The sequence below is a fragment of the Oreochromis niloticus genome, linkage group LG14 (assembly GCF_001858045.2).
Source record: "Oreochromis niloticus isolate F11D_XX linkage group LG14, O_niloticus_UMD_NMBU, whole genome shotgun sequence".
In the NCBI taxonomy this organism is placed as follows: Eukaryota; Metazoa; Chordata; class Actinopteri; order Cichliformes; family Cichlidae; genus Oreochromis; species Oreochromis niloticus.
The window spans coordinates 10,758,082-10,770,879 of record NC_031979.2 but is presented as its reverse complement, the minus strand read 5'-3'; the positions used below and the strand labels follow the sequence as shown (position 1 = coordinate 10,770,879).

The 12,798-nt window shown below is 40.7% G+C and overlaps 1 protein-coding gene across 7 annotated transcripts in view; it reads left to right on the top strand.

The window, feature by feature from the left end:
- Positions 1–12,798, top strand: part of rap1gap2a (RAP1 GTPase activating protein 2a) — an 88,104-nt gene that overhangs the window by 41,158 nt on the left and 34,148 nt on the right. For 2 of the 7 annotated variants that reach the window (XM_025897833.1, XM_005464596.4), the window contains exon 1: positions 5,319–5,996. The exons of 4 other annotated variants lie outside the window; for them this stretch is intronic. In XM_025897833.1, coding sequence (XP_025753618.1) covers positions 5,869–5,996 — 128 coding nt within the window. In that variant the 5' untranslated portion in view covers positions 5,319–5,868. Of the gene's footprint in view, positions 1–5,317; positions 5,997–12,798 lie in introns of those variants that run through there. One more of the 7 variants, XM_025897834.1, reaches the window with a different exon arrangement.

Here is a 12,798-nt window from a genome sequence, read left to right as displayed (position 1 = left end):
TGAATGAGAGGCTTAGATTCTGAGATGATGCAGGAAATCGGTTACAGATTACTGATTATCTTAAGTGAACATCACCAGTGATCATTTATCCTTCTGCGATGACCACATTTTAATTATTTACTGTAAAATGGAATGTGCCTCTTAAGAAGTGTGTGTGTGTGTGTGTGTGTGTGTGTGTGTGTGCAGTGTTATCAGTTTAAAGGTTTAAATAGATTTAAATTCTTAAATTCTCCAAATATATCTTTATTAGAGTTAGTGACTGTAATACTATAATCGATTAAAGTTTATTGCGCAGGATAGTGTAGTAAAAGAAATGGGAGTGAGGGTAGGGGGAGGGGGAAGAGGGATTTGTGTGGAAGGAAAAAGAGGAAGACGAAAAAGGGTTAATGGAAAATAACACCAACAAGAGGGAAAGTGAGAGAGAGATAGTGTGGTGGCAGATACTGGAGAGACGAGAGCTACAGGAAGAGAAGCGGTGCTGTTGCTAAGGAGAGAAGTCCCCCCAAACAGTGGCAAAAATGGGGGGAGCAGGCTTCAGACCACCAACACCTCCTGCATGAAAACAGACTCAGTGAAAATTTGGGGGCACTAAAATAAAATTAAAAAATTTAAAAAAAGAAGAAATTGTAGAACAGAAAAATTAGATCAAGCAGTTGATAAATGAAACCAGACAATACATGCAGAGCAGATGCATCCATTAGCTGTGCCCACTTACCCTAATAGGGAGCTGGAGCCAGTCCCAGCTGACACAGGTCAGAAAGCAGGGAACACATTTTGGACAGGTCATTAGTATGTGTATATATAGAGAGTCACCAATTAACCTGTCTTTGGGCTGTGGAAAGAAACCAGAGCACGTGGAAGAAACCCAAGCAGGCACGGGCTCAGTCTGAAAAAAATCTTTGTTTAATTTCATTACAGCGAATCCGAGCGTCAGTGAAACGACACCACCACATTAAAAGAAGAGTTCCTTTCAGCAAGGCCAACCCTTTATTTTGGCTTTGTGCTTTGCCTTTCCGCCAAGTTTCACAAAATTTAGATTGGGAAACGGGCAGAAGTGAAAACATGCCTCAGCTCTTGGCTTTTGTGGGAATTATGGTGATGTTTGGCACTGCAAAGACATATTCAATAGCAATCAAAGCGACTTAAAAAGCCTTAACTACTCTATAAATGCTCAACACCCAGCTTTGCTTTGTGAAAGGGTCTGACAGTCGTTGTAGACCTGGATCTATCCGCTTATCTCTGAAATACACAGACTTTGTTTTTTTGTAGCATAATCAGAGCCGACATCTTTTTTTAAAATCCCATCAAATAAATTCTCCATATTTTCTCTACATCAGGTTGTGGATGACCTTAAAGATAGTGAGTCATGGCGTTTCTCTGGATTTACTCTAAGGGCTCCTCATTTCATTTATATGACAACATGACAGACGTCCCAGAGTTAAGCTCTTATTTATGGCACGTTTGCCGTTTCCATTTCAGCTCCGGCGTTTCTTCATAAACAGCAGACACCTCTGCCTGGCCCAGACAGGCAGGAGTCACTACATGGTGGAGCTGAATCTGCCAAGATACTATTTCATGCATGACATGCATGATATGGACAGCAAAAAGTGATATACCAATATGGTGTGGAACAGAGCGTGTTGGAACAGGGGATTTAACTGAAAAGGAAAGTAGAGGGAGACAACAACATCTGTGTGTGTGTGTGTGTGTGTGTGTGTGTGTGTGTGTGTGTGTGTGTGTGTGTGTTGTTGGGTGGATAAACTAGTTACTCAGCAGCTGTGAAGGTCATTTTCTGCAGTAGCCTTATAGTTGGGTCAAGCATTTTGTTTGAAGAGTGTGTACGTGTACGTTTGGCCTTGTGGGTGCAGCCTATTAGATGGGCTGCCACAGTATAGTTTTGTGTATTACAAAAGGCATTTTAGAGTTGAGCGTGTGTGTGTGTGTATGTGTGTGTCCTGTAATAGAATGAGCAGCAAAGTGGGATGATGTGGCTGGACTGGCATGTGTTTGTCTGTGGGACACTTGAGGAGCTGTGAAGTGACAGGAAAGGCTGCCTGGCACCATTAAGAGACGCACGCAAGCATGTGTGCAAGTTTCTGGGTGTGTAGTAAGGAGCAAACACCCAGAGCAAGGGTTTGTAACTTTACATGTAGATGTTTACATTGATTTTCTTGTGCTGTTTCAAAACCATCCTGTTGTTTCATTGCAGAGCCCCAACAAGGCTTCTGCTTTACTTCCACAATTAAAATTTGTTGATTTTATGACATGCAGAATTTTCTTGTTCCCCAGAAGGGGAATAAGAATTTCATTTATTGTGTGGAGAAGGAGCAAAACACATTAGGTTTGACACAGAAACAGTTAACTGAATGAACTGCTCATGAAAGATCTGTAAACTGTATATACTGTCAGTGTATACATATAATGTAAGTATAAAAGATAGGCTGCTGTGACAGGAAGAGCATTTCTCCCATCTTGCTTGCAAAGAACTGAATGTGGAACGGAGGGGCGGGTCTGACTGTGAAACCGCATACTCATTGGCTAATGACTTGTGACTGACAACATGTTAGCCAGTTTTGTGCCACAGACAATTCTCTGTTTTAGAACATGGTATGACAACGATTTACAAAACAGACTTAATTATTTTTGTTATTCAGTGTGACTCACAGTCAGTGACTGAGTCCATGAAGTCATTAGGAATGTGTGAGAGAGATCCAGATAGACTTCTGGATCGGCAGCTCTTTTTGCAGCCATAGCTATCGCCACCTGGTGGCATTCAGATAGAGTGCAGGTTTCAAGTCATGTTTACGTTGGCTTCATTTTTCTGAACCAGAAGCTATGTGTTTTATACTGTCAATGTTTGCCTGTTTTTAAATGGGATGCTGGAATAGGCTAGTGGAAAAAAACGCTTAAAATGCATTTTTTTTAAAAATATATATACATTTTTAAAAAGGGTGTAATCATGTTTATTTCTGCTGAAAAGAGGTGCATTCTAGCACTGGAGCCAGTGGAAAGGCACTTGCTTTTAATGCAAGCCTCAAATAGCCATTCAGGAAGTTGTACAGTAGATATTGGCTTTCTGCAACGGCTGGTTGCCTCTTTAAACAAAAAGAAGAAAGAAAAAGGATACTCAACAAAATTATTTTCCAAACTATGATGATCGTGGTTATTGCCTTCCAAGAAACACATACCATTTGGAATAGTGAAAGGAACATTAAAAACAATTAACATCATAATGAGTTGCTGCTGGAAACACAGAGTTAAAACACAAACTATCTGCTCTCACGCTCAGAGTATGGCAGTTATACCTCAGCGTATGGCACGGGAACAATGTCGCACCTGTGGATGAGGGCGTGTGTGCTCGACAAAAAGAAGAAAACGGGGTTGAAAGAGTGCGAGAGCGTGTGTGTGTGTGTTTGTAAGTGAATAGATACAGGTGTCTCATTTCCTCTTCTTGATGACGCACAATAGGGAAAAGGCCGAGCGCCTACATATATGTGCGCATGTACCGCATGTGTTTTTAACAGTGTGTCTCTCGGGGATGTTTGACAGTCCGGTTGAGTTGTGGGCTTGTTTGTGCGGCACCACATGGGAGCTGGGAAAATCCTCAGGTGTCTTTGTGCACTGGAGTCATGATCGCAGATTGTGTCCATCAAAAGCGCTGAACTATGGTTTTTGGCAGCAAATTCCTGAAATGACCTTAACCCAAATAAAATCAAATCGAATCTACCCGGTCTTTCCTCGGATAGGTGTGAAAGGATGGGGGGGCCGGCTGCAGCCTCAGGGGTCCTTCGGGCAGGTCCTCTGGCAGCTGTCTGGTTGCTATGGCACTGATCTCCCTCTCGCACACACACACGGGAAAAGCAATGTATGAAGAGAAAAGGGGCTGAGGGGAGGGCTTCAGTTTAACTGCCGTGTTTATTGCTGCTATTCCCTGGCTGATGTCAAACAATTACTGAAGCATCTTATCTGCTCAAACCTCTTTGTTTTTTTTCCTCTTCGTTTCTTGCATTTCTCTAATTGCCTCTGTGTAAGAGGAGCCTGGGACAATCCATTTCAGCTACACAACAGCATTCATTTTTTTAATATTATTGCCACTCTGACCCAGACAAGCTGCAGCAGAGGTGCAGTATGAATGGTGTTATTTTTGTTTTTTCTGCTGCATCAGGCTGCGGCTTGTGTGCCTACGTCCTTGTCTGTCTACAAAGTTTTATCTACGCTGCTGTGTGAACACGTGACTGTGTCATTAAGCCCATACATGTCTGCTATCTGTATTTGTTTTGGGGAATGAAAACAGAAAACGTAATTACCTCATTATTTCCTTATGTTTGTTGTTTCACTTCAACTTAAAATACTCCTGCTTCCACGTCTCTGCTTTTAGATTTGTGTCTAAACAAAGCCGTGAATGATGGAACTAAAGGGCAAGCGATTAACAAAGTTCAAGGTAGTAAAATGTCCTTTTGAAAAGGAATTATTAAGCTACTGAAAGTGATGCAGCTACTCAAACATTCACTCACTCACATTCAGTCAGCTGGTTAGTTCATAGAGGAAGAAGAACAGGTGGCCAAAGATGGAAAGGGAACATTTTGGATCGATATATTCTGGGAAGATGACTGATTTGGTGGTGTTTACTGAAGTGAGACAACTGAGAGGGAACTGGCTCTGGCCAAAGCCGGGGAGAACAGCGGAGTAAGTGTTCACTGGAAGGATGGCAGGCGAGCATGCAGTTTGTTAGTTCTCCAAGAGGTGTATTGGAGAAAATAGACAGCAGAAAAGCTTAACTGGAGGCAAAGAACAAGAAATGCAGTGTGAAAAATATGTGTTATGTATTTCCACATGAGTGCAAGGGGGAAAAAGCATGTAGAATTTCTTAAAATTGCATTTTTTTTTCTTTCATGAGGTCTCAATGAATCTCCCTTCATTTTCTTGAGGTTACATATCAATTTGGATGCCCTTGGCAACAGCACAGCAGGCAATAGGATGATAAGGCTGTTTGAATTGAGATTTCACGCCGAGACAAAGAGTTAGTGACTGAGTGTGTACTTAGGGGTGGGTGGGTGCCTGTGGGAGTACATGCCTGTGTCTAGAAAGGAAATCATAAAATCAAGCACAAAATAGGACAAGGTCAGGAAGATTGATACAAAATTATTAACAAGGTAGAAACAAGGACAGGGAGCGATAGAAAGAGGAATACAGTGGAGGAGGAGGAGGAAGAGGAGGAGAGGAGGCGGTACCTTGTGTTCCCCAGCCTATCAGATGAGGGAAGGAGGGGCTTGGATGACAGGAAGGAGGGAGCAGAGGAGCAGCAGACAGAGAAGGAGAAGAAGAGCACGTTAGAGAAAGAAGGGAGAGGTGGGAAGGTAGAGGTAGGCAGACGGGGAGATGCGGTGCTACAGTCAGCGTGTCTGTGAGCCTGCAACTCTTCATCCTATCACCAGCGACCACAGTGTGCTATGGAGCTGTGATGTACAGATTCACTGCAGGAGCAGGGAATGCAGATAGGAGTTCACCTTGAGCTGGAGTCCGGCACTGGCACTCTGGACCTTTGGGATTACCAAAAAAACAGCTGAGGTTTCATCAGACTTGACAGGCTCCCAGATTCTTTAACTTTGGGATTACTGGTCCACACTCCAGGCAGAAGGTCTCACTGCAGAGACAGAGGCCAGAATTCAAACAGGTTCTCATTTTGGAGACTCACCAGCTGTCCGCAAGCCGGACGGCATACAGAAGAGGCTGTCGCATCCATTGATCAAACTGGATCCCCGCAAAGCCACCACCAAGCAGGTCCTGCATCCCAGGAAGCCTGAAGGCAGCCTGACCTTGGACCAGCTATCACCCGAACCCCTGCTGGCACCAGCAGAAACGTCCGGCATGTCTCAGACCGGAGGACGGCTCCACAACAAAAAAGCTGGCATCCGGGCCGCCGTGATCCTCATCGGACTCCTCCACAAGTCTCGCAAAGTCAAGGAGAAGGAGCGGGAGAGAGAGGAAAGCGAAGGGTGGGTGAAGTTTGTACATTAAGCAAGGGCGGCATGCTGGGTAGGTAATGCTGTGGACAGGCGGGCAGTCCGCAGTGCAGTGTCAAGCTGGGTTTGTGTGGGAAAACTTTATTAAGCCTGTAATGTCTTTGTTATTCTAGAGCCACAGGGCACTTTGAGCTCTGTATGGCTGAGTGCAGTTTTATTATAGGTCCATTTTGTCAAGTGTGTCCTTGTGTGTGAGTGTGTTTTTAGCGTCTTGTTGACTGTGCTCACGCTTGTATCTGGGTCAGTTTGAATGACGGGAAGGACAGTGAGAGAAAGGTTGTGAGCAGTTTAGGTGAACGGAGGTGTGCTCGGAGTGCTTTTCAACAGGGGCTCTGAGAATAAAAGCTTCCCTGCAAAGGCAGAGGAACGTGGACAAAGGGAGGTTGAGGTCTGGATATAGAAAGACTCCTACTTCTGCTCTCAGAAGTAGGAGTCTTTCTATATCCAGACCTTAAGAGTTACTGCTGTACACACACGGGCATTATTGGGCACTTGTTGATGTCTGTAATATATCTGTCTCGTTGCTTTAGCACGGGGGCAGCATAGGCACACGTTTTTAGGCTGACAGGCTGAGGAGTTCAGTAGGTAAGCTGCACCACAGTTTCATGCTTTACTTTAAGAAAGGCTTTTGAAACCCTGCTTCTTTAAAAAACTGCCCATCCAAAGCACCCCCATGTGTGTAGGGGGGGTTTCCCCACATGCTTTGTTGAAGACTGATCATCTTACTGCTAACACTACCTTGGTTGAGTGCAGTCAGTAAGACCCCTGAGAATGTTCCACCTGCTAACAAAAAGTGTTTGAGGTTGTCTGGGTCGAGACTGCCCCCACCCCGGCAGAGGGGAGCTAACATCAGCAGCTGTGCTCCCGCAGTTTAGCTGGAATCTGAGGAGATGGCTGGAGATTGGAGTTTGGAGTTTTCCTGTTCAGTATTGTCATGGTGCAAGGTGTGTGTGTGTTTGTGTGAGTCAGTGTGTGTGTGTGTGTGTGTGTGTGTAAAGATCAGATATGCAGCACAAGATGCACTTTGCTATTTTGTTGTAATGGTCTGGCCCAAAATAGGCTGTATTAAAATAGACTGTAACTCTGCAAATGCTTCAAAAGTTTATGTGACCTCTCTCTCCCTCCCTCTCCCCCCCTCACTGTAATTTAGTTTAGCATTAAGTGTAAAATTAACTCTGAGCAGCAAGACTGGATTAGCAAAAATGCAAATCCGGCCTCAGACCTCCTGGACACAGAAACTGTAATGTTATCTAGACTACTTTATCTAATAATGAAATGATAAGTGGTGGGGTTCCTATACACAATGACTCCAACAGTTATTTTTTTGCCCCAGGGGATCTTTCATTGATCAGTCCAGCCATGCCTGGAGTAATGATTGCTTGCACTGTTACACAGATATACGCAGGCATGCACGGAAATACACTTTTTTTCATTTGTTTTTGCACATTTCTTATGTGCTTCCAAAATGATTTATGATTTTGATTCTGTGTTTGGGTTTTTTGGCCTTTTAGCCAAATGAAAACAGTAAAACTATATCTGGACAGTGGAAATAGCCCCAAGCCACAACACAGTCCCATTGCTAGTACTTCCATTACAGTGACTGTGTCACGTAATGATCTAGTCACAATTGCCAACAATTTTTAAGGTGTCTTATTCCAAGTGTTGGTTATTACGTGCATGATTGCATCCATTCAGGCTTCTCATACTACTATTTCTCTCAGCTGTGCTTGAGCCATTGTAATTTCAGTGCCCTTAAAGCAGAGATGTTCTAACTATTAATACAAGGAAAAGTGAAAATATAAAAAAGGTGACTGATTACTGTTATTAGAGCTGAACTTTTCTAACTACATAATAACAGGTGAGATTGCTTAGACTGCTGGAAAAGAGTAACTTATTGGGGTTCTTTTTTTACATTTACACTGCTCCACTTTTCAGCAAAGAATTAAAAGTATATATATATATATATATATATTTTATCCAGTTTTCTAATTTTCAAGTATGAAAAGAGCTTTTGCTCCATGCATGTCTCCAAAGTATTTCTTTATTTCTGCTCTCATAGAGTCATTCTCTGTACTTGGTCCCCATTAAGCTGAACAGCATGAGTTGTGCTGCTTGTATCTGAATATTTATTTTACTGGCGATACATTAATTTCCTTTACAGCTCATTTATCTCTAGCTGTAGAGCTGCTTTGTATTTGTGTGTACATGTTTGTGTACGCACTGTTCGTCCCATTATATGTGAACCCTCATTTGGATGAGTTGGGCTATTGAAAACACTTATAATACAAACTGCTGTGCAGTTCTGGTGAAATGTCTCCATCCGTTTGTGCTCCAATCTGTTCGTATGTGTGTGTGTGTGAGTGTTAGTATGAGCAACCGCATCATGCATGACGCTAGAGTGCTTATTTAGGCCTAATCCATAATCACAGTATGCGGCTTCCTGTTCAAACTGTGTTGCCCCCTCTAAGATCAAAAGCTTTAAAAAACACAATTGAAAATATATACACTGTGCCTGTCTATATGTCAATATATTTACTCCAGATGCTTTTTCTGATGATGAAAAATACATGCAGAGTTTCACTGTATATAACTTGTTCACTGATAATCGATAATTACTACTGTCTATAACTACAAGTATGTCTTTCATGCAAATGTTTTTCTCTTGGGGTTTTCTAAAGGTGCAAAGGAAAACTTTATTTTGCATCTGCTATTCAAATCTTTCAAGGATGTTAAAAATTCTCTTGCATATTTCAATTTACAAGGTTAGCCTGACTCATCACAGTAACCTTAGCATCTTCCTGACATTTGTGCTTCTTTATGTGTTTTATTTTCATCTGTAAGTAAATTAAAGCAAGTCTCTTAAAAGTAGTTACCTGTAAAATCATTATTACTGCATGAAAAATCTTCATGTATGGTCAAAAGTATTGGGCCACACCTCTTAATCTTTCAATTCAAGCGTTTGTGGTATGTGGTTTGTTTTTACAAACAAGTATTTTCATGAAATGTCTTTCCTCCTACTCTAGATATTTCACAATCAAAAAGTGGTTTCCAGAAATATGCTTAAATATGCTTACATACATATGGTTACTCTAAGTATTATTATAAAGTTAAAGTCTGGGAACAACAGCAACTCTGTCATGAAATGCCAGAACATGTAAAGTTACACTGCGGGTTCACCGAGTGCCTAAAAGTCTGCAACGCTCTGCTGACTGACTAACTGCAGAGCACCGAACTTTCTCTGGAATTAACATCAGCACAAAAACTGTGCAGCAGGAGCTTCATGTATGGATTTGCATGGTCAAGCAGTTCCTATAGGAGTAACGTGTAATGTGTTGTTCATAAAGTGTACACGTATCATTGATTTTAACATACTGTAGTACACTAACAGTTAGACTGAGGATAGAAGATAGACAGCACTGTCATAAGTGACAAATAAATCTGAACCTCAGTTGTTATCATACAGAGCAAATCCAACAAATTAACACTGTCAGATTTGATTTCAACACTATTAAAGTGTCTATATGGGTCCACACCAGAGAGTGTTAATTTAACTCTTTTTTGGGAGTTAACTCTGATTTAGTGTTAAATACCAAATCTGTCTTAAGCTGACAATGTAACACTTATTAACACTAACTAGGTGTTAAGAGTTTATATATTAACTCTCACAGAGTATTTTATTTTAATTATATAAGAGTTATTTTCTAATTAATTCTAAAAATTGTAATTTTTACTGTTCTGAACCTTTAGAAATTCCTTGGGAAACAAACATTTATTAAAAAAAGGCAATGTTTTTCTCAAAAACGCCACAATTTCAAAACATTTTCTAAAGCATGTAACAATATGGAACAATGTACATGCTCTCGCTTTCATTAGAATGTTGTTTATCAAAGGGTCTGACGTAGGTGAGCTGGTCAAAGCAAATAACAGCATGCTCTTTTCTTCAATACAATATGCACGTCCTCCATTCATCCCTTTGTGTAACTTTAACATACTTCTGCACTCCCCCATATTCCGCCTTCGCAAGCAGGTGGAAATTCAGTAAAAATTAATTGTGCAGTAATTAATTGCACAAATAATCTAGTAAACAATTGCAACACTGTAAAAAAACAGAAACATTTTGAGGCATAACTTGTGTAAAACTTGTATTTTCCCAAAATACAATCCTAGATACGAATCCATTGCCCATATTTAAACCCAATATTATACCCAGAACATGTTTGTTAAAATGGTGCTCTCTTAAACAACTGAAGAACACAGACAATAGTTAATGCCGAAATAAATTTTAAACCTGTCTTTTTAATTTTTACCTAAATCATATGCTCAAAACTCTGAAGGGATCTAAATATTAACCCTAGAACACATCTGCTACTGCCGTTTCCTACATCGGTTTTTGTGGGAGATAGTTTTCAGGCTTCAAGTAGCGCCATAGTTTTATGCCAACATTTCACAGTCTAAACATTGTTTTAGGTGTATTTGAGTTGACTGAATATTCATATGCAAGCTTTTTTTTAAGGCTATAGTATTTGCCCGCAAACAATAAATTTCAGCGAGCTAAAACAGATTATTATGCTATCACAGAGCAAGGTGGCTAATGCCTTTCACAGCTTTGTCTCAACTCAAAAAAGCCACAGAAGTAAAAGCAATTAATAATGACTAAAACAATCTCAGAAAAAAATGACTTACCAAGCATGGCAAACAACTCTGGAGAGCAACATGCTCTGAAATGGCTTTGCTTCAGCTTTGGTTGGAACATGTGATGCTGGGGGCGGAGCCTGTGAATTTACACTATTAGCGTCATAGCCCCTTTAGGGGGTCAAGAGTTAACATTTCCATTCTAACACCTCCAGATTTGATATAGAAACACTCATTTTTAACACTTGATTTTAACTAATATTATTTTACAACTCAGAGTTACATTAAAATAATCTGACTCTACTTTGAGTAAAATGAAATGAAGTCTACTAACATCAAAACATTTAAAACTTTTGAATTTGCTGTGTATTTTAGCCTTGAAATACAGAGAAGCTTGAGGGTTGCCTTTGATTTTATGTACATATTAGTAATATACAGTTTTTTAATAAGTGAGAGTTAATGTTGTTTTAGGTAGATTTTGATGCCAAGCTCGTGGTTTCCTGTTTGTTTCCACCTTCCTTGGAAAGTTATGCCAAAAAGCTCCAGTTTCCTGTTTAGTCTTTTGCACAAAGTTATATTGTACTATTAATATTTTCATCTGATTCTAAACAAGAAAGCAAATACGCATATTTCTCAAAATGTCAGGCTACTCCTTTGTCTATGAAAAGGGTAATACATGCACATTGATTCCAACACAGTTATTAAAAATGACAATTCAGCCCCAGTTGGATCGTTCTCATGTCAAAATGTCAGGCTGGTAAGCTCCTTAAACAACAGGTATGGATAACCATCTAATCTGCACAGGGTCTTAAACAACTGAGAGAAATTCAACAATAAAAGCCTAGTCAATCATTACTCTAGTCTTATCATTCCCCATAAACCTTCATCTGCATCTCAGACATTCTTGTTCCTTCTAGTTTAAACTGTTGATTCAGCCAGCATATCAGAGTGGCTGTAAACACTCTCCCTCAAAAATCCAGTCTCTTTAGAAATCCTCACAAGGTCTTTCTCACCTTACATATATTATTTATAATAACAACTGTCACAGGAATGATGAGGACGGACACACAACAAAATGTGCTGATGAGTCGGTTATTAGTCAGCCCACAAGGACTGGGTGGAATAATATTGCCGGCCTGTGGAGGAGGATTTTGTGTCATGGCGCAACAAGTTAAACATTCTGTCCGATCTAGCAGAAAGTAAGGACACGAGTACTGATTCCACTCGGTTGTCACTATATTTAAGCCTTGGTGTTGGAAGGGATTGTTTTAAGATCACCAAGGTTTCTCAAACAGCAACCCTTCATTCTTTTATCCTTCAACGGTTTGACGTGTACTTCTTTACACGGACAGCCAAGACCAGACTGTTTTTTTAGCATAATAAAAGGCAGTAGGTAGGGGCAGTCAAGGACACTTAGAACAAGTAGGTCCATAAATTAACCATGAAAGCTCAGATTCCTGCTCGAGAGAAGCTGGGAGGGGGTGGGGGTGTCCTTTTTAGGATGAGCACGAACATTTTAAACATTTTCATATACATTTACCTCCTGACCTCTAAGTCTAGGAAGTTTGACATGTGCCAGATTTGTGTTTTAAAATGGTTTTATTGCCGTTTCTTCTGTTGCCATCGCCACTGTTTTTAATAATTTGCTATGGTCTTGCAGTTTTGTGTGATTATCCCAGATGTCTTGTCTTGTTTCGGTGTATTAAACCCTTGTATTTCCCTTTGGACTCAGAAGGTTTAATTTGATTTGAAGTATCTCAACACTTGTTGTCCCTTAAGAGAAAATCTCATCAAACACTGCTGAGTGGCTGGGATCCTTCTGTTTGAGGGTCCTTGATATGGACAGCAAAAACTAACTTAAGCGCTGTGTCTCTTTGAAGAGCATGATACACTTTAAAATGGCTATGTTGCTATTTAACAAGCATCCTGTATTGTCTCATCGAGTCTAGCTGTGTCCTGCAGGGGCCATGCGGTGGTTGAAGTATTTGTGATAGAGCAAAATAAATCATGCTATCAGTTGGTAACAGATTACAAACATCATGAAAAACCTTCCTGGTTTACCAGTGACAACCCAGTTTGCAAAGCAGTAAACCAGAAGAAGAAAATTAGAGATACCCCTACACAAAACACAAGACATCTCAAA